The following is a 20,536-nucleotide window of genomic DNA, read 5'->3' on the forward strand; positions in this document are numbered from 1 at the left end:
CTCCACCTCGCCAGGAGGGGAATGGGGAATGGAAGAACTAACCTGATTTTAAGTCCGTTTGTTCCAGAAGAGAGTAGGAGTTTGAAGATGCAAAGCAGAAGGCCACATCTGGAAGAGGGAACACCACTGCAGAACAAGGAGCTTGCTGTTAAGGGCTGAATTAGATGGCTCCTGCTCCAGGCAGGCAGCCAGCCACCCTCAGAAATCCATGTTGTGAGTAGTAGCTGTTGAGCCTGTCACACTAGCTGCAAGATGCTTTGCAGGAGTATTAGTTGTGTGAAGAGTGTGAGTTCATGGGCTGATAAAAATCATCTTTCAACAGAGCCCTTACTGCGCAAAGTGGTTTCATGTAACAAGCACATGGAAAAGTTCTCAGAACTGGTGATTCTCAGTATCTGTCACTTGCATCTAAATTCACTTCAGAAAAAACAAACAAACAAAAAAAAAAAACCCCTTTCAATGTAAAATGAGTTGTTTTACAGAGTGAAGTGGGCAGGGATCTGGTGAAATCTCACAGCTTTCAGAGACCTGGGAAGGGACATCGCCTCTGCCTAGTTAAGCAGTTATGTGCCTCCACCAGCAATGCAGACCTTGTGGCCAGTGGGTGAGGGCACTGCCTGCAAATCAGAATTCAGTCCTGAAGTGACTGAAAAATACACAAATAACTCAGTTTCTGGAGAGATGTGTCAGTGTCTTGCAATAGCAGACACTAATGTGACTGCTGCACAGGTCTTGTATGCTCAGGCCTGGCTTTCCCAACAGAGGCTTGCTGCTCACTGCCTGTACCCTGCAGGGAAGGGGACACTTGTCCCCTGAGGAAAACCTCTCTGCACTATGGACAGTAGCATCAGGGCACTGTCACTCCTTATGGTCGCTGCTTATGGCACGAGGCAGAAGTCTGACAGCTGCACTGGTGCCCAGGCTTCTTTTCACTGCCTTGGGATGCAGTGCCTGCAGCAGTGCTGGTCTGCAGTGCCTGCAGCAGCCTCTGCAGAGGTGCAGCACAGGCAAACCACACTGCTGGGCTCTGCAGCATCAAAGGGCTCTGGCTAGTGCTGCCTTTGGAGCTGGAGACCTGGCCCAGTGCAGTTCCCAGCAGCAGGGCTCACAGGTGCTCCAGCTCACAGGGCAGTCCAGAGGCTGGGAGAAGGATGGAGGAAATGAGTAGAGGGTTTAAAGCAGTCCAAAAAGCACTGGGAGGGGATGAATGAGCAAAAAAAAAAACCCCAAACCTTTAAAGAGGTTCAGCTTGACTAGCTAGCATATCCTGTGGCTGCTGGAAATGCTTTGTGTGGGGTACATGAAATGCCTGCAGCATCAGAGGGGCTGGGCAGCAACTTACAGCTGTGACAAAAGGATGGAGACAGCTGTGAAACAGCATCTTGCTGCTGCTGGAAGACCAGCAATAGGCTGGGGCTCAACAGACAAGGTCACCAGTGCTGTGCAGGGTGTCCTGCTGTCCCCACCATAGGCTGGGGAGAGCTGGTCAGCAGCTGTCCCCCAGCCCAGAAGCTGGTGACCGTCTGGGGAGGAAGGCCCAGGCTGGGCTTGTTTCCTCCAGCAGCTCAAGAAGCAGGAGGCTTCTGCCAGATCCTGAACAGAGAGGCTGGAGGAAGAGATGCAAGGCAGAGGCTGAAGGCACAGGGGATGTTGCAGCAGCACTGTGGTGGCTGCATCCAATGTTTTTCCAGCAGGAAAGCAGCTGCACTGAAGGGGGAGTCTTGCATGGAAAATTCTTCTCCTTCCTTCTGGGAGAGCTCAAAAGTGGGCAGGCACCAAGGGCTGAAGGGTGAATATGATGGGTGAAATGAAGAGTGAACATGGTGGGTGAGGTGGCTAAGGACAGCATGGGAGCCCTGGAGGGTGAGGGAAGGAACCTGGAACTGAGCAGAGGGAGAGCAAGAAGGGAAATGGGGGTGAAGTCAGGTACAGTACAGCATCCTGTGCATCAGCTGCCCTCAGATCTGCTGCCTTCATGGCAACAGCCCTGACTGTCACCAACAGTCCTACAAATGGAATGGGTGGCTCCCAGCAAATACTCAGTGAAGATGCAGCACAGGAGTGAGAACAGGCCTGGGCAGGGCAGTACCTCCCTGAGGTTTTAATGTACCCACAGCACTGCTGGCCTGCCCTGGGCAGGAGTTGGGCTGGGGGGAAGCATTTCCAGAAAGAGTGAGCAGCAAACTGTCCCCATGGCAGAGGAGACCCAGGTGAGGGCCCTGCCATGGTACTGAAGTGAGGAGCTTTTCCTCTCTGTTTCCAAATAGCATAAAGAAATCTACAAACTGCCTGCTCCAGCCTTGCTGCTGTTGTTCACACCTCTCTGAAATGCAAGGATCTAAGACACAGCAGTTTGTTCTCTTCTTTTTTGAAACTTGTGTTCTTTCAGGCTCACCTATCACGGCATCCCTTGAAAACTGTAATGTGGTCACCCTAACCATGACTTGCTTTGATAGATGCTGGAAGGAGTTCTCTTAGACCAAAAAAAATCTCTTAGGATCACTCATTTCCCATATTGGGATGCATTAACTTCCAGTTCTCAGTGCTGTGATATTCCAGGTAAAGTACCCAGAGAATTCCTTGGAGTAAAAACAGAACCTGGAAGGCTCAGAGATCACAGCCCACCCCAGGGACTCCTGCCTCACAGGGCCCTCGCTGCCCAGCAGAAACAACGCTCAAAGCCTCCTCTGCCTCCCCCAGGCACAGCAGGAGCCTGCTCAGCAGTGTTCAGGCAGCAAGAGAGGAGAAACAAAGTGATGTTACCTGCAGATTTAAGGTGGCAGAGTCAGCAGCAGGTGCCACACGAGGCAGGGCACATGGGCACAGGCTGCCAGTGCAGGGCAGGGGCCTGGCACCAGCAGCTCCCTGGTACTTGAGGGTTTCCATAGCACCTCCTCCTCCTGCGTAAGAGCAGATTTCACATCAGTTAGCTTTCGAATGCCAGCCTTCTGGCCAAATCAATCCTGGCACGATTTTACAGTGAGCTCTGGTGCCTCACCACTGTGGAGACCTTGGGGGGGCATTCCCTGGTCTAGGGAGACACAAGAAGCTTCCCTCAAAAAGCTGTTAGACCCCATGGGCTCCTTCCCCTGTTCCTGTCTGTTCCTATGTCCCTGAGCCACTCCTTCCCTATTCCCTGACTGGCCCTCATCTTTGTACTGCCTGGAGACCAGGGTCAGCCCCCAGGCCCCCGTAGAGAAAAAGCTTGACCCTTTGTGTGTGGGTGCTGGGACCTGAACATCTCACCACGTGGCTGAATAAACATCTGTGGATATTATGCAAAGATCCTTTTTGCTTCATTACCCTGGACTGTGCTAGCAGCAATTCAGACTGCTACACACCACTCTGCAGTTTCTGAAAGGGGGTGTTCTATGGCTAACACAGAAGTTCAGCAAATGGGGATTGAAATGCCCACTAGTGCTGAAGTCTAAGCTAAGTAAAGCCAGGAAGGTGCAATACCTGATCTGGATGGCCCCATGCAGCTCATGGTACACCCGAGTGTTGAGTTGTGTTTGCACAGCTCTGGACCTGGAGGTGGGCATGGGGAGCAGCATGGCTCATAGTGTAGGAAAGCCTCCCCAGGCCTCCTCAAATGCTGCACTCAGATGGTGCCTTGGGCTGGATTTGGTGCCTGGGGCATGGATGGAGCAGGACAGGGCCATGATGGAGCAGCATTAGGGCTCTGGCCTGCAGCCCTGTTTGAGCACAGGTACAGCCAAACCATGGGGAGCTTCAGCTAGCACCTAAACCAAGGCCTCAGCATCTCACATGGGTGGCAAAGAGCCTCACTTGCCAAACTCTGCATTAACAGAAGTGGAGGGGGCAGGCAGAGCTGTAAGCCCCAAAGGGCTCAGTAATGGGCCGTTAATTGGTGTCAGCAATCAGCTGCTAGTGGGGACTGCCTCACTGCACACTCAGCCTTGGCACTGGCCAGCTGCTGCACTGCTGTGCTGCAGGGATGCACTGGTGGTTGGTGCCCTTCAATCAGCACCACGGGTGCTGTCCTGGCTGGGGGAGCTGTGAGAGAAAGGAAGAAGCTGGCTGGAGCCCGGGTGAGTGGAGGGTGGCAGGATGCCCGCGGGTGCCTGGCTCAGGAGCACTGGGTGGCACCAGGCAAAGGAAGCGCTGCAGCACAGCTGTCAAACGGGGCTGTGCAGGGCAGAGCTCCAGGCACAGGATCCTGAAGATAAGGCCCCCTCCCTGTGCCCCACCACAAGGCTTCTGCTGCTCGCAGCCATCCCATAACCACAGAGATGTGCGTGCTGATCACAGCCCTCAGGAGGCAAACAGGCATCCAAAGTCCTGGGTGTGCCTGTCACAGGAGGAACAGCCAGTGAGCAAGGCAGGAGCCACATCAGATATCTCAGAACCACAGGCTGATAAGACCCTTGGATAGCATCTGGCATTTGTGAGGTGCTGTGCAGGAGTGGGGCAGGGAAGCAGGGTGACACAAAATGCTGCACTGGCTCTTTGGGTCACAGTGTGAAAGAGGGACAGGAGGGTCACTGCAGATGTCCAGGGATGGAATGACCTGTGTGAAGAGAGCCACAAAGCAAAGGCGGTGAGAGCTGTTTGCCTGTGGTAGCTGCAGCTGCATTCCCCAGAGAGGCCGATGCTGTGAGTTATTTTTGAGTTAGAGCCCATGGTGATGGCCTTGTTCAGCACCACTGGGGCTGGAAGGAACCTCCTTCCACCGAAAGGAGGTTTCCACCAACCCTTTGCTCAGAGCCATTGTCTGAGGCCATGTCCAGTTTGGTTTTGAATAGTTTGAAGGATAACTCCACACATTCTCTGGGCAACCTGTTCTAGTGCTTGATCATTCTGAGACTAAACTCTTTTATGTTTTAACAGATTTTCCTGTATTTTAGTCTGTGCCTTTTGCCTCTCGCCCTTTCAGCAGTGTCAGGGAGAGGGCAGGAGGAAAAAGGCACAAACTGAAATACAGGAAAGTCTGTTTAAACATTTAAAAAGTTTACTCCCTGCCACTGGGTGTGTATACACATGGATCAGATCCTTGAGAGACTTCTCCAGGCTGAATAGTCCCAGCTCTTTCAAGAGATATTCCAGTTCCTTAATCATCTTTGTGGCCTTTCCCTAGACCTGCTCTGGTAAGTCCAGGTCTTTCTTGTACTGGGCACGGTCTCAGCAGTGCTGGGCAGAGGGCAGGGCTCACCTCCCCTGAGCTGCTGGCACTGCTCATTCCCAAGCAGCCCCAGCTGCTGTTCCCTCTCCCTGCTGCCATGGCACACTGCTGACTCTCCATCAGCTGCATTTCCTCCTGGAGCCAGGCTCTCCTCTGCCAGGCTGCTTTCCAGGGGTCAGCCCCAGCCTGCCCAGGAGTATGGAGTCATTCCGCCTTGGCTGAAGGAGTCAGAGGGACTGACTGTCCTGCAGCTCTCTGGATGCTCTTTCCTGCCTTTCCTGAAGGATGACATTTGAGGGACACAGCAGGGTTGAAGGGAAGAGCACACCGTGAGTGTCAGCTCACTGCAGGCCTGGCTGTAAAAGGTGAGGAGAGGAGCAGCACTGGAAAATTACTTTGAGCCACCACGATCTGCAGGGACTACAGCTGATGGTGGGAACTAAAAACTGCCAGTGTCAGAAGGAGATGGAACTCAGCCTGTGGAGTTCCAGCTGATTTGGAGGGGTGATCTAGGAAAGAGCCCCAAAGAGGGGTGTAAAGCAGGAGGGTGAGGTGGCTGGGGAGAGAAGACCATGGCTGGGAGGGATGGATACAGGCTGGCCAAACTGGATTGATGAACTCCACCACTGGAAGCGGCCAGGGAACACAGAGACATGGAGCAGAGGACCTCTGGGATGGTGGCAGCCAAGCAGCACTGGGGAAGGCCAGGCTGTGACACTGGCATCTGCCTGCAGCAGTGTCTAGCCTGGGCAGAAGGATTCAGTCTCGCATGGAAGACAGGAGAAGACTGCTCATGCTGGGTCTGCTGAGCACCTGGCATTGTTTACATCTCTTCTACCAAATCTCAGTGCTGGAAGATGCTGAACTGGTACAGATTACATCTGTCTGTGTTTGCTAAAATACAGTATACTAAGCAGGACTAAAGAAAGTGGGTTTGGTTGTGGTGTGAAACAGGGACAACACCTACATGGGATCCTGCAAACCTTCACAAGCCAGCCTGGGCAACCTTTGAAGGTACCACCTTTGCCATAACAGCAAGGCAAAAACCCTCTTAAACTTGATTTGGGTTTTTTCCCCTTCCCCTCCCTCAGTCATGAACATCTCTTTCCGGTATAATCAGTTTGAAAGGTCACTTTGTTATGCAATCATTTGGGTTTGGATGGTCTTCACCTTCATTAATATTCCAAATTCAAAGCTTAATTTATTTACAGTTTACATTCATATGTCCAAGAAGGAGGAAAACAAAGATGGGCTGAGGATGGCAGTGTTTGCACAGCCAGCCATGCTTTATTCAGGGTGGGCTGCAGCAATACCCACCTGTCCAATGCTGTACAAATACATCTCACAGGTTTGGAATTATTTTATATATGACCAGGCCATAATGGACCAAATCCTCAGTGCTCTTCAGGCTGCACTCCAGCCTATCCAGACTCGTTATGTTGATGCTAAAGACTCACATCATTGATTTGCCGAGATGAAAAACTCCCTTTTGCTCTCTCTCTCTCCCTCTCTGAGAATCATTTTGTTTCTGAGTGCCCTGTGTTTGAGTGGAGATCTCTAATACTTCAAGAGCTCCACCAGATTTTTTTCATCACTCTCCCTCAACCACAAAACACTCAAAAAAAAAAAAAAGAAAAAAAAATGGGGTTTGCTAATGGGAAGCAACAGAAGAGAGTGGAAGTAGGTCTGGTAATTGTAACCCATGCTCCGACCTTGTCTAGTCCCAGGAGAGCAAATCAATTTATCCTTGGCTTTCACCAGAAGTCTGTAATTTGCCTGCAGTTATCCTCCCCATTTCTGCATTTGCACAGAGGCACTTTCAGCCCGGAGAAGCATCACTCCTACAATGTAGTGCTTCTGAGTGTTAGAAACTTTTGTTTATACTTTTGGACTTTGCCTATAGAAGTGCATTGCTCTCAGTATTCTAGGCATTACTAGCACAGGCTAGGCTGAAATGTGTGTATGCTGGTTTCCTGAAATAAAAGTGTTCCTAAAACTCACTGGATTCATCACCCTTCTTCCTCCTGCTTATTTTTCCACTTGCCTTCTAAACCCTGTTCCGTTTGGTTTTTCATAAATGTGGATGAGAATGAGCAGTTTAGCTCAGAGGTTTTTAAACTGGGAAACTTTTGCTGCAGGAGGCAGGACAGCCATCAGAGGTACAGGGAGGGAGAGTGCTCCATAAACATCCACTTTTCAGAAGGAAAATTACCCCAGCAGTTAAGAACTAGAAATAACCTGGCAAAGGAGAGGTGATAAATTAGATTCAAGTTGCTCTTACCTCATTTGGAAAGGTGATGATGAGTCTGTACCAAAAATTCCCTGTTACATCAAACTGTTTCCGTTTCCTGAAACTGAATGCAAATTTAGAAATACAGTTTAATAATAACTTTAATAAATGGAAATTTAGGAATAGTGATTTTGACAAGATCTGTCAATAGCACCAAAGCACTAGGGACAGAGGGCAACCAGCTGATGATGACGAATGGGTTTTGCCTTCCTGTGCAAGCTACAGAGCATCAGCATAATAACATTGTGTGATTGGAGTGACAGTTTGGTGTTTTTGGGGTCCCCCATGGCAGGAAGGAAATGATGAATCTGACTCCATGTTCTTAGAAAGCAAATTTATTATTTAATGTTATTATATTATATTAAAGAATGCTATACTAAAGCTATACTAAAGAATAGAGAAAGGATACTTACAGAAGGCTATAAAGAAATATAATGAATCTTGTGGCTCTCTCCAGAGTCTGACACAGCTGGACAGTGATTGGTCATTGAGTCAAAACAATTCACATTAAACCAATCAAACAACCATCTGTTGGATAAACAATCTCCAACCACATTCCAAAGCAGCAAAACACAGGAGAAGCGAATGAGATAATTATTGTTTTCCTTTTTTCTCTGAGGCTTCTCAGCTTCCCAGGAGAAGAATCCTGGGCAAGGGGATTTTTCAGAAAACATGATGGTGACATGACAGGGCTGAAAGCAATGACACCACCCTGATCCTGCTGGGTGCTGTGAGCCACAGATCTGCCTGTGCAGCTGTAGAAAATGTAAAGTGTCAGTGATGGGATGGAGTGGTAACCTTTGCAGGGCTGCCTTGTGGAGTAAAACAGTAAGTTGGTTATGTTTGCTTTGCTTTTCAGGCCAGGGAGGCATATAAGCATATCTATAAATATCTATTAAAAAAATATATCTTAACCTTTCCCCTTTGCAGGGCTGTGCTGACACACTGCGCTCAGAGAATAAAACAGAAGAGCAAGGAACATGATCTTGGCTGAAGAACATGTTTGTGAAATGTGCATTTTTCTCACTTGCACGGACAGGAAGCAGGGAAAATGTGGTTTGGTAAGGTCAGCTCCAGCCTCTGACACTGGAATTTAATTTTGAGCTTGGAAATCTTGGCTTTCAGCATCTCACAGTTAAAACACGTGTGAAGTTGTGCACCCATGGAGAGCCACTGATTTACACCAAGGCGTTTTCACTCTTACTTAATCACTCTGTTATCCAGCCACTCATCAAGGGTAAGAAATCAACATAGCATGACACTATCACCCCCTGACCTCGTGCCAGACACACCCTTTTGCCCAGAACCTGACAACACTGACAGCTCTGCCAGCAAACACAGGCTTCCCATGGGCCTCCCACTTCCAGACCTCCCTGCTGTCTAGGAAAATAAAAACACAAAATTTGGGTGGGAAAATTGGCCCCAAAAGACCCCATATGGTGGCTGTGGCTGCTCCCCTTCCCAGCAGTGAGTGAGCAGGGGCTGTGCAGAACACTGAGCTCATCAGGGAGCACTTGAGGAAGGGAAATCAAGAGCCCCATGAAGCTGTGCTGGATCCCATTTCACTGCCAAGTTCACTTGGTGGCTGGATCTGTGTCTGCTCCAGTATTTTTCTCCTGTGTGATAGCCTTTATCACCACAGCCTGTGACTCAGCAAGGCAGCAAATTTCCCCACAGTCCCTTTGTGCAAATATCTGACCACAGTGCAGATTCCAGGTGTCACTGAGCCTGCACATAAACAACCCTGCACCTTCTTGTGCCTGTTTAGGACAGGGCTTCCCTTGGTGCTGGTCAGAGACACCTAAACCTGCCCCAGCTTTGTGGCTGCAATAGTGACAGCAGCCCCTTTACCCTTATCTGGGTCCCTGCCCTTTACCTCTCCCTAGCTTCAAGGGTTAAAATACTTTCCGTGCCTTAAAATACTCATGTTTTGCAGTATTGGTTGTTTTGGAGAAGAAAAGACCTCTTGTGGGAGGTTGGTCCTTAAGAAGCAGCACAGATATCTCCTGACCTGCTTGTCCAGCAGAACACTGGAGCACAGAGATGGGACCAACTTGTGCGGCTGCTTCCAGAGCCCTGGGATGGGTTAGAGCACTGAGGCCCTATCATTGTGGCTGCTTTTTAATGAAGGGGTGGGACCATTGCTGGGTTAAGAACGATTTATTGCTCAGATAAACATCAGTCTCAGAGGCTGTGAGGTTTTAGAGGAGCAGGCAGTCAGCCAGAGCTCAGAGCAGTCACAAGTTCTTCATTACAAGGCAATATAGAACCTTCTGATCCAATGGGCAGTTGCCACAGGGTTTATTTTGCTTTTCTAACCTATCACCTTTACTCACTTCTACTGCACTGAGGATACTGTTATCCAATGGGCTATTATCACACATACACACACATGCTTCTAACATCTACAGTCTTAACTTTAGATAAGTTATACAACTACATTACTACACTATAAACCCTTCACCATCTTATCAATGCAGTTTCTCACTTAAGGCATATTCTTACTTCCAACTATAGAAACATAAATTTATGATTTTTCTGCTTAATATCTATGTATTGTATTTTTACATCCAAACTTCTCCCAAGGCTGCAGATCAAACCCTCCTGTGTGTGTGGAAGTTTCTGCCTTTCCATTTCCCACAAGCCCCTCTCCCAGCACACCAGTGCTCCCCACCTGAGAGAAAACGTTTTGGGGTTACTTGCTGGGAGTCTCCATCTGCTGTGCATGGCACCACTGCTGCACACAGAGCAGGCCCTGAGAAAGCCCCACCTGCACCCTGAGGCTCCTGAGCCAATCTGCTGCTGGTGCTGCCTGAAATGCACTGCCCAAGGTCACCTCCAGTGCAGTGAGAGCAGGCTGTGACCCATTGAGCCACGCTGGGCAGGAGCCTCTGGGGACACATGTGCTGCTTTAAATGACTTCAGGCTATTGCTTCATGCCAGCAGCCCCTAAAATGTGCATTATTTCTCTCACTGCATCAGTATCTTTTTGGCATTTCAACTGACATGTCAGTGACTACTCCCCACGGCCTTGAGCACAGTACAGTGTGTCCCACACACAGAGGAAACCTCTCACCTGGTGGTTCTTCTTTCCTCCCTGAAGTAAAAGGTCAGTGGAAAATCAGCCTCTTCTGCTGGTATTACCAGAAGGCATAGGACACAAATGAGATGTGATGTTGATTTTTTTGCCTCCTAGACCCCCATATAGTCTGCAGGGATATGCCCTGATGAGGGAGGGAATGATGAGGAGGACTGCACTGATATCACAAGACTAATTAACTGCTTTATTATTCTATATTATTCTATACTATATTACACTATGTTACATTACATCTAAACTGAATCTGCCAAGCATTCAACTGCACAGAACTGCCCAGAATCTGTGCCTGTCACCCAACAGTCCTGACACACACACACACACCTGGCCCTGACAGGCCAAGGGAACACAACTCCATCACTGTGGGTAAACAATCTCCATATTGCATTCTGCTTTGGCACAAACACAGGCACAGCAAATGATAAGAATTGTGTTTTCTTTCTCTGATGTTCAGAGAATGTGAAACCCAGAAATATTCTTGGGAAGAATTGTGCCTTGCTTTTCTCTGTGAAGAGAAATGTGGTGACACCCCTAGGGTTAATAAGCTTGCAGGCACAGAAGTGACCTTCCATGACTTACTTCCATTACATTTGAAAGCAATTTCCCAGTTTGCTACAAGGTGACAGAGTTCTCTGTTGTTTGTTGAAGTCCAGGGGTGCCTAAACGCCGTTCCCATTAACCCTTTAGTGCCACAGGAAGGCAGATGCTGATCCTGCATGCTGTGAGCACACAGCTGCCCAGCTCAGCCCTGTGTGTGTGCAGGGAGATCCCCAGCAGCACATAGGGGGAATTTCCTTCCTGACCCCTGTGCTGAGGGGCTGGAGCAGTGAATAAACCAGGGTGAGGATAGAGAGGGGCTGTGGTGTTTTCTGGGGTCCCCCCTGGCAGGAAGGAATGAATTTAACTCCATGTTCTTAGAAGGCGAATTTATTGTTTTATGATCTATATTATATTAAAGAATGCTATACTAAACTATACTAAAGAATAGAGAAAGGATACTTACAGAAGGTTTAACAAGATACTAATGAAAACTCATGACTCTCTCCAGAGCCCCAACACAGCTGGGTCATAATAGGCCAGTAAGTAAAAACAATTCACCTGTTGGATAAAAAACCTCCAACCATATTCCAAAGCAGCAAAACACAGGAGAAGCAAATGAGATAATATTGTTTTCCTTTTTCTCTGAGGCTTCTCAGCTTCCCAGGAGACAAATCCTGGGCAAGGGATTTCTCCAGAAAATATCACAGTGACAGGGGGCTCTGGGCACAGCAGGATGGGGAGCTGGGCCAGGCACCTCCAGCACCCACCCTGCCCCAGCCTTCCTGCCCTCACACCCCCACCTCTGTGAGCTGCTGCCCCATGGCTGTGTTCTGGTTCCTCTCACACCAACATAAACCCTCAGTGACAATTTATCAGCCATTTTATTTATTATTTATTTTCATTTATTTTTAAGGTGCAGATCCTTATTTATTAGATCCAATTTATTATTTATTTTTAAGGAAAATGTATGATTCTAAGGAAATTCGCTGACACCACTGTTAAATTTGGCTGGGAAAACTGATGATCAATTATTTTAAACCAATTTTTTAACACCAAGCTGTGGCATAATGCAGGCTTCTATTTTGACCATTGGAGCTAGTTGCTTAGAGAGCAGAGAGGGTGATGTCTCAAATTCAGGCTGCTCTGGTGACAGCAGGACCCACAGCACAGCAGGGACCTGGGGCTGGGACATCACTTACCCAGAGCTGCTGAGGACATTTTAATTTACGTGCAGCTGGACAAAACAAGGTGTAGATCCTTAAAAATACGTACCCAGGACTGGTAAATGCAAGCAAAACCACATCCTCTTAGGGGAAGAAACTGGCAGCAAGGAAGAAATGATTTGCTCACCTTGCTTACGTGTTTAATGAAACCAGTTATGGTTCCTCCTTTCTCTTCATTCAGTCACATCAATTTCACTGCAAGCCTTTTATCTCAGGAAATCTCTGCTTGATTTGCTTTCCTGATTGCAGATCACTGTGTTGCTTTTTCCTCTAAACAGAGATCAATCTCCATTTTGCTTACAGCAAATTTGCAGCGGCTCTGCCAGGACTTAATACTATTTTTCTTATCACCCTGCTGGATGCTATAACACCCGAGGTGACCAGAAGGTGGGAAATGGTGTCTGAACTAGGTGTCTAAAGGTCATTTTTAAACTTTGAAGCATCATTTCCAGATAAGACAGTTCAGAAGTGCAAGGGTTTGCACTCCAAAATTCAGGTTAGCCACACATTGCGTGGGCAGATCTTTGTGACAGTGATATTTCCTCTTGACATTTGAGCACTTACAGCTCTCACAGCCTCAAGCCTCCATCCAGGGAAAGATCCCATCCCTGGAAGGAAAGCAGGCCCCTGTTCTGGTGCAGGAGCACCTCAAGTCCTAAACATGGTCCAGGCTGCTTTTAGGTGCTCCACCTACATAGTAAAAGTAATTCCTGCCTGAAACAACTTCTGAGGACACTGGCATCACCAAGGTAAGTCAAAACACAGCCCAAGCAGCCCCTGTGAGCAGAGCTGTGTCTGCTGGGCTGGGTCCCTGCCGAAACTCAGCTTTGGTACCTTCAGTTAAAGTGCTTTGCTGACACCACTGTTAAATTTGGCTGGGAAAACTGATGATCAATTTTTTTTAATGCAGCCAAAGAGAGAAAATGGGTTCATTTGTGGTGTTAAGGTCTATCTAGCAGATGGCCCCACAATACCACAAAAATCAGGTGTGAATAACACCAAGCTGTGGCGTAATTCAGGCTTCTATTTTGACCATTGGAGCTGGTGATATCTCAAATTCAGGCTGCTCTGGTGACAGCAGGACCTGGGACTGGGACATCACTTACCCAGAGCTGCTGAGGACATTGTAAGTACTTGGAGCTGGACAAAACAAAGTTGAATAATTCCGGAGGTCCAGAATTATCCAGGGGGTCCTGCTGTGTGCAGCTGAGTGCCCCAGGACACCCTGGTTGCTCATCCCCTCCCTCGTGGCCTTTGCTGTGGCACTTGTGGGGTGTGGCACCCTTCAGAGGGGACAGAGCAGCTGACACCAGGCTCAGCTTGTTCACCTGCGTTTGCAGCCAGGAGTGCAGAGAGGTGAGTGGGGCTCTGGTAACCGACTAAACCTTGTGTAGCTGGCAGCCACTCCAAAGGCAGTGGCCATGAGCCAGCTGTGCTGCTCTCAGGGCACCAGGGCAGCTTCTGAGGGCTGAGAGACTCCCCTGTGTTTGCTCTTGCCCAATTCTGAAAAAAAAAAATCTAAAAAAAGAAAATTCTGGGAATGTCTGTACACGTGCAGAGTTCTCTGGCTTTTAGCACTTCCCAGGAGCCTTAATAGGCCTTGAAAAGAGAGACGAGAAAAAGTCATTAAGGTTTTTCCTTGTTTCCAGAGCTTATTATCTACCTTCTTCTTTGCCAGCCTCCTTTGTGATCCAGCATAGGGCAAGTAGTGCTTGTATGCACTTGTATGCATCCTTGTGAGGATGCCTCACAGCTCCTGCTGTGAGAAATATATCCTAGGAAATTGGTCACTGACACATCTGTTCAGAATTGTGGCTGTTTCAAAGGTTAAAAAGAGTTAAATCTTATTTTCTCCTGTGTCACAGACATCTTTTATGAAAAATCTTTTTGCTAGGATTTTTCCTCCTGAGAAGCTGAGAGGCCTCAGAAACAAAATGCAAACAATGATTATCTGCTGCTGTGGAATGCAACAGGTGCATCTGTGATTGGTCTCATGTGGTTGTTTCTAATTAATGGCCAATCACAGTCAGCTGGCTCAGACTCTCTGGTCAGTCACAAAATTTCATTCCATTCCTTTCTATTCCTTTCAAGCCTTCTGATTAAATCCTTTCTTCTATTCTTTTAGTAGAGTTTTAATAAATCAATATAATATAATATAATATAATGTAATATAAATAATAAAATAATAAATCAGCCTTCTGAAACATGGAGTCAAGATTCTCATCTCTTCCCTCATCCTGGGTCCCCTGTAAACACCACTACATTTGGTGAGCCCCAAGAACATTGCCACACTCCTGGGTTGTTTTTGTTTGTTTGTTTTTCTTGTTTTTCTTCTCTGCTGTGAGCAGAGGCTCTGCTTCATAACCCCTCTGTAGCCTTTGAGCTCTGCTCCAGGAGCTTTACCTGCCATGCACCCTGTGATAGATGAGTAATGCAATGATTGACTCTCACAATTAACAGAGAGATATCATGTATGTAGGTTAAGAAAAGTTTTATAGATTTATAGTCATGTTTTACCCCCTCGTGTGGTTATCAAGGGGCAGCTGGGAGGGCTGGCTTGTCACTATGGTGACACCTGACCTCCAATAAGGATTTGAGAAAGAGATTTCCACCACTGGACAGTGAAGAAGGGGTTGATGGACAGAACTTTGGGAGGGGTTAAAGGGTTAAAAAGGGAAACCCTCCATTGTGAGAGGGCTGAGCACATGGTGGGGAAAATCTTTTGCTCCCAGCGCTGTAACCTTTTTTCTTTATTCAGTCTTCTGTTGTATTTTTGATAAGGTTTAATAAACCTTCCTAAACTATGAAAAGTGAGGAGCTATTTCTCACACACCCACCTGCCTGGGCCACAGGGAGAGGGAAGAGGCCAGTGAGAGCTCCAACGAGCCAAAGCCCTTCTCTTATTGCTCTGGAGATTCTCACACAGGGAATGCCCTGTTTCTGTACCAGGCTGTCTTTCACGCAGACATTACTGACTTCACCATCCCAAGCAATACATTTATTTTGCTTTTTCTTTGCCTTTTTGGTGTCTATTTGCCCTCAGTGCTAAATTAAAATCTTTTTTTTTTACAGTTTGATGTCCATTATATTTAATTTCCAGGTTCTCTGAGACACACAGACCTCTCCCCTGGCATGGAGGACCATGTTACCTTCTCCACAAGGACCATAGTGCTGTGCTCATCTGCTCCATCACACCCCATCCTTTGGGGAAGCTGAAAGGCTGGAGAGGAGCACAGACCACAGGTCTGCACTAATAAACACCACAAGAACAGAGAGAGATCTGAATCCCTGTGTCAGCAGCGTGGTCCAGGCTGGGACACCCAAGCCTGCAGCTCAGGGCCAGTACATCTCTGAGACCCTCTGGGGCTTACAGCCCTACAAAGACGTGATGATTTATAAAGATCTCTATTTATTTTTTTTAAGAATCTTTAAGAAATAAAAAACCACAACCCCAAAATTTGAAACAAGAATTACACTGATTTCTGAGAGCAGCAAGAGGAGCTGGCAGTGGGAAGCAGAGCTGTCACATCCTTTGGAACAGGTTACCCAAGCTTATTTTGAATCAAAACCAACCAGAGTTTTGATTTTACTGAATTTTCCAGTCTTTGTCCTGCAACAAATCCTCTGTGATTAATTACACCCTGATTTACTGAGATCAGAATAGATAGGGTCACAGAGAGCCATGTACAAAATAATAATCATTACTCACATAAGCTTCTTAATTCATGTAAATTGTAACTTTTCGAATGCTGGCAAAGGGACTTCTTTTCATTGCCACAATTTCAGCAGCTGTAATTAGTCCTGTAGGAGGATTATTACTTCTGTTACCATTAGTAAGAGAGAAAAGATAATTTGGCACAACGGTGTTGACTTCAGTGCCATTGGAGGCTGTGGCTGGTAGGATTTCCACACGGGGACAAGGGATTTACAGGACAGCACAACCCACAGAGTGCTGCCAGAGGAAATGACCCATGTCTCCTTCCTGCCCCTTTCCAGCCATTATGGAAATACTGGTGTGGGAAATGCATTCGGATGCCGGCTGGATGCTGACACTCGATAGCCAGCAGGGAGGCACAGCAGCGTGAAAAATGCCGATCGCTTGTTTTTAAAGTTTTAAAAGTTTAATAGTAATAAAATGGTTATAAAAATAGTAATACAATTAGAGTAATAATAATTTGGACAATTTGGATTAGGACAATATGAGACAATAGAGACAAAGAGTTACAGATGTCCGGGTACCTTTTTCTGGGCAGCACGAGCCCGAAAAAGGCCCCACGTTAACAGAGGATTAACCCTTAAAAACAAGAACTTGTTGCATATTCATACACCTCATACATGATGCATAAATTCCATTCAAACACAGGATTCTGTCTGGGCAGTGTCAGCTTCTTCCTCTGAATCCTGACAGCGTCTTTGAGGCAGGAAGAAGTTCATTTCTTCTGATAATGAGGCAATAAATTCTTTTTCTCTGAAAGATTGAGGTGTCCTGTGGCTGCTATCTGGTGCAAGTCCTTTCTTTAAAGAAAAGTATCCTACATAGCATAGTTTCTATTTTAGCATTTTGTTATAACCTTAAAACTATATTTAACACACTACTTAAGAGAATTAATACAGCATTACTTTCTAACACAACACATATAACATTCATTTTAATATTTGCGAAAAGCCAATCATAAAATACATGCATTTTTCACAGCAGCAAAGCTGCAGACACCATGTTTAGCGCTGCCACCGCCGGCAACGCTGCCTCCTGTGGGGCCAGCATCCTGCCCTATTGATATCACCCATATTGCTGGATGGGACCTGCCTGGGCTTGTCTGGCCCTGCTGCTGAGCCAAATAGGGGCAACTGTGGTGTTTTACCCCCCAGACACTTTTGGCTCTATGGGTGTGTGGTGTTTTACCCCAGAGACAATTTTGGCTCTATGGGTGTGTGGTGTTTCACCCCCCCACAGACACTTTGGGCTGGCTGGTGTGTGGTGTTTCACCCCACAGACACTTTGGGCTGGCTGGGTGTGTGGTGTTTCACCCCACAGACACTTTGGGCTGGCTGGGTGCTGCAGTTGGGCCCGTGGGGACAAGCCCAGGCCTGCAGGAGCTCTGGTGGTGCTGGGATGGAGCTTCCCCCATAACAGGGGCTGCTCCTCAGGTTTCCCTCTGTGGAGAAGCTTTAAGGTGATGGTGAAGGAAAGGAGTCGGTTCTGAGGGAGGGTTTGGATCCAGAGCTTTATTCTGGCCCACAGGCCCCTGAATGCAGCACCAGCTCCAACAGAACTCCCTGAGCCCGTGGCTGCTGCTCCTTTGAACCCCGGGGAGAGGGGCAGGGAAGGGGTAGGGAGCCACCAACCAGGTACAGGAGGGGAGGGACAAAGGGACAAAGGACACCTGGATGGCCCAATGCCCCCCAGGGGTAGAGGGCATCCTTTGGATCTGCCAATCACTCAGTGCCCTTCTGGAATGCCAGGACTGACAGACAGCGCTGGGAGGGGTCAGGGAGGGGAAAGGAGAGCTGACTGACACACCTGGGAGGGAATCTTCAGGGGAGGGACCCAGGACTCTGAGGTAAACCATGAAATCACAACGCAACAAACCCCGGGCATCGCCCGTGCTGCTGCCAGCCCTGCCCTGGTCCCTGCCTGTCTGGTCCCTGCGCTGCTGTCACCCACAGGACAGCCCTGGGCAGCGCGGGCAGCTCCCAGCCCAGCAGGGAATTCACCATCCTGGCAGGGAATTCACCATCCTGGCAGGGAATTGACCCAGCCTGGAAGGGAATTGACCCAGCCCAGTGGGGAATTCACCCAGCCGGGTGGGAGCTGGGCCAAAGCAAAGCCCTTGGACAAGGCGTTTCTTTGTCTGGAGATGAGCTCCTGCCGGAGCCCCGAGCTGCTCTGGCAGTGCCCGCGGCTCATTTCCAGCGCCCAGCCAAGCCACGGCTCCAGGCACCCTGGAAAACCCTTTTCCCCAGGGATCCAAGTCCTACTCGGAGCTGCCCTGTGCCATCTTGTGGCCGTTGCTAAAATCGAAGGAAACGTCATTAAATCGCTTCGGATTCCACATTTGGGTTTAGATCATTCCTGTCCTTTTTTTTTTTTTTCCAGAGGAGAAACCAGTTTTACCAGCAGCTGTGCAATTCCAGCCAAGTTCCCAGATGATCCAGGGGGCAGACCTGCTGCACCGCAGCATCTTTCCCCCAAATGAGTTGGCAAGTCCTTTTGCCACAACAAATAGTAAATGATACAATTTTCCAGGTGACCAAACCAATTTTGCATTATCAAAACGACTTCTTGACACATTTTCAGGGTCTGAAACATCCCACAGCATTCTCCTGGGAAAACTGGCAGCCCACAACTTGTATAGGCACATTCTTCGCTGCATTAAAAACTACCTGGATGGATGCACCTCAAATCCTGTGCCCAGTTCTGAGCCCCTCACTCCATGGAAGACATTGAAGGGCATGTCCAGAGGAGGGCTGTGGGAGCCCAGGAAATTCCTCTGGCTGCCCTGGAGGACTCGAGACCCTGGCAGAGACCTTGGCACAGAGCCCAAGACCCCTGTGCCTTTGATTTAGCCCTTGGGAAAAACAATTACCAACCTTGTATGAAGAATTACAAGCCACGAAAGTTTAAGTAGAATGATATTGAATTTATCACGGGGTAAAAAATAGATTTTTGGGGTTTTTAGAATGGGGGTTCAGGGGGCAAGATGGAGGGAACTGGGCATGTCCAGCCTTTCTCCTTCTTCTTCTTCTTGGCTTCCATCTTCTGCTGTGATGTTGGCACTTTTGGATTGGTTTAGAGTAGAAGCTCACTGTCTAACATGGGTGATAGGTATTGGAAAGTGATTGCAAACATTGTACATGTAGTTTTTAGTATAAAGACATAACACCACCCTGGGGCAGGCAGAGTGCCTCTGACTGTCTTGCTGAGCAGACCTCGGCAGGACAGGAGAAAGAATTTTATAGATAAAATACAATAAACAACCTTGAGACCGAGAAATGAAGAGTTCTGACTCCTTCTTCAACCGCCAGGCTGGGAAAAGGGACTTTCTAACACAACTCGGGGTCACTCTGAGCAGCTAGAGACCCCGAGAGAGGGCAACACAGTTGGTGAAGGGTCTGGTTTTCCATCCCTATTTTTTATCTACAGTGCAGCGCTTCAGGTGACTGACCTCTTGAGCTACCCTGCCCAGTTACATTCTTAGCCTTCAGAAATACTGATAAATGACAGCATCATGCTGGACCCTGTCCATCCCCTTAGCAGCCCAGAGGGAAGGCAAAAAGCAGCCAGCTTTCCCAAAGTGCAAGGGTTTTGTTTAAAAAAAAAAAACAACCTTGAAGGTCATTACAAGCAGAAATACTCTGAACTGCCTCCTCCCCATAATGAACCATAAAAAAAAAGAGAAAAAAAAAGAGGGGGGATACCAGGCTTCACACTCTCCTTTTCAGTACTAATTGCTCATAGCAACCAAGCTGCAGGAAATTGGACAAATTCACTTTTTATTTGCAAACACAAAGAAAAATTCCCTTGTGAGTAGAACAGTGGGGGTGGTTTTTTCCCTCTTGGGTCAGCACATTAAAATGCCTGAGAGTGCTCTCCTCATTGAAGGGTGGGATATGACCAGAACTTAGATTTTAAGGAACTTCACCTGATAAATACTTTGCTCTGTAGCTGGTTGGTGTAGCTATGATATTTTCTGAAAAATCCTTTCCTTAGGATTTTTCCTCCTGAGAAGCTGAGAGGCCTCAGGAACAAAATGTAAACAATGGTTATCTGCTGCTGTGGAATGCAACAGGTGCATCTGGGATTGGTCTCATGTGGTTGTTTCTAATTAATGGCCAATCACACTCAGCTGGCTCAGAGCCACAAGCCTTTGTTATCATTCCTTCTTTTTCTATTTTTAGCTAGCCTTCTGATGACCTCCTTTGTTCTATTCTTTTAGTATAGTTTTAGTAGAATATATATAATAAAACAATAAATCAAGCCTTCTGAACCATGGAGTCAGATCCTCGTCTCTTCCCTCATCCTCACACCCCTGTGAACACGGTCACAGGTTGGCAGCTCAAGGTTCACCTTTGCAATGCTCTGGGACAGCCTGGCTCAGCCCGTGCTGTTCTCAGCTTTTCTCTGAAAGCTCTGCGTGCCGAGCCGAGACTTGCACATGGTGTGAAGCGCAGCCCGCTCGGTTCTGGCCCGGATTTCCCGCTCCCCTGGCGGCACAGCGAGCTCCCGCAGCCCGGCCCGCACA

General features: G+C 47.9%; 1 protein-coding gene across 1 annotated transcript in view; it reads left to right on the forward strand.

Annotated features, from left to right (window-relative positions):
- The first annotated feature begins 1,820 nt into the window (after positions 1-1,820).
- The window catches only part of LOC102031507 (pinopsin-like), a 46,777-nt gene continuing 28,061 nt past the window's right edge, over positions 1,821-20,536 (forward strand). Inside the window, exon 1 of the mRNA XM_014308861.1 lies at positions 1,821-1,863. Within this exon, the coding sequence (XP_014164336.1) occupies positions 1,821-1,863 (43 nt within the window). The remainder of the gene's footprint in view (positions 1,864-20,536) is intronic.

This window comes from Geospiza fortis, unplaced genomic scaffold (assembly GCF_000277835.1).
Source record: "Geospiza fortis unplaced genomic scaffold, GeoFor_1.0 scaffold101, whole genome shotgun sequence".
Taxonomy (NCBI): domain Eukaryota; kingdom Metazoa; phylum Chordata; class Aves; order Passeriformes; family Thraupidae; genus Geospiza; species Geospiza fortis.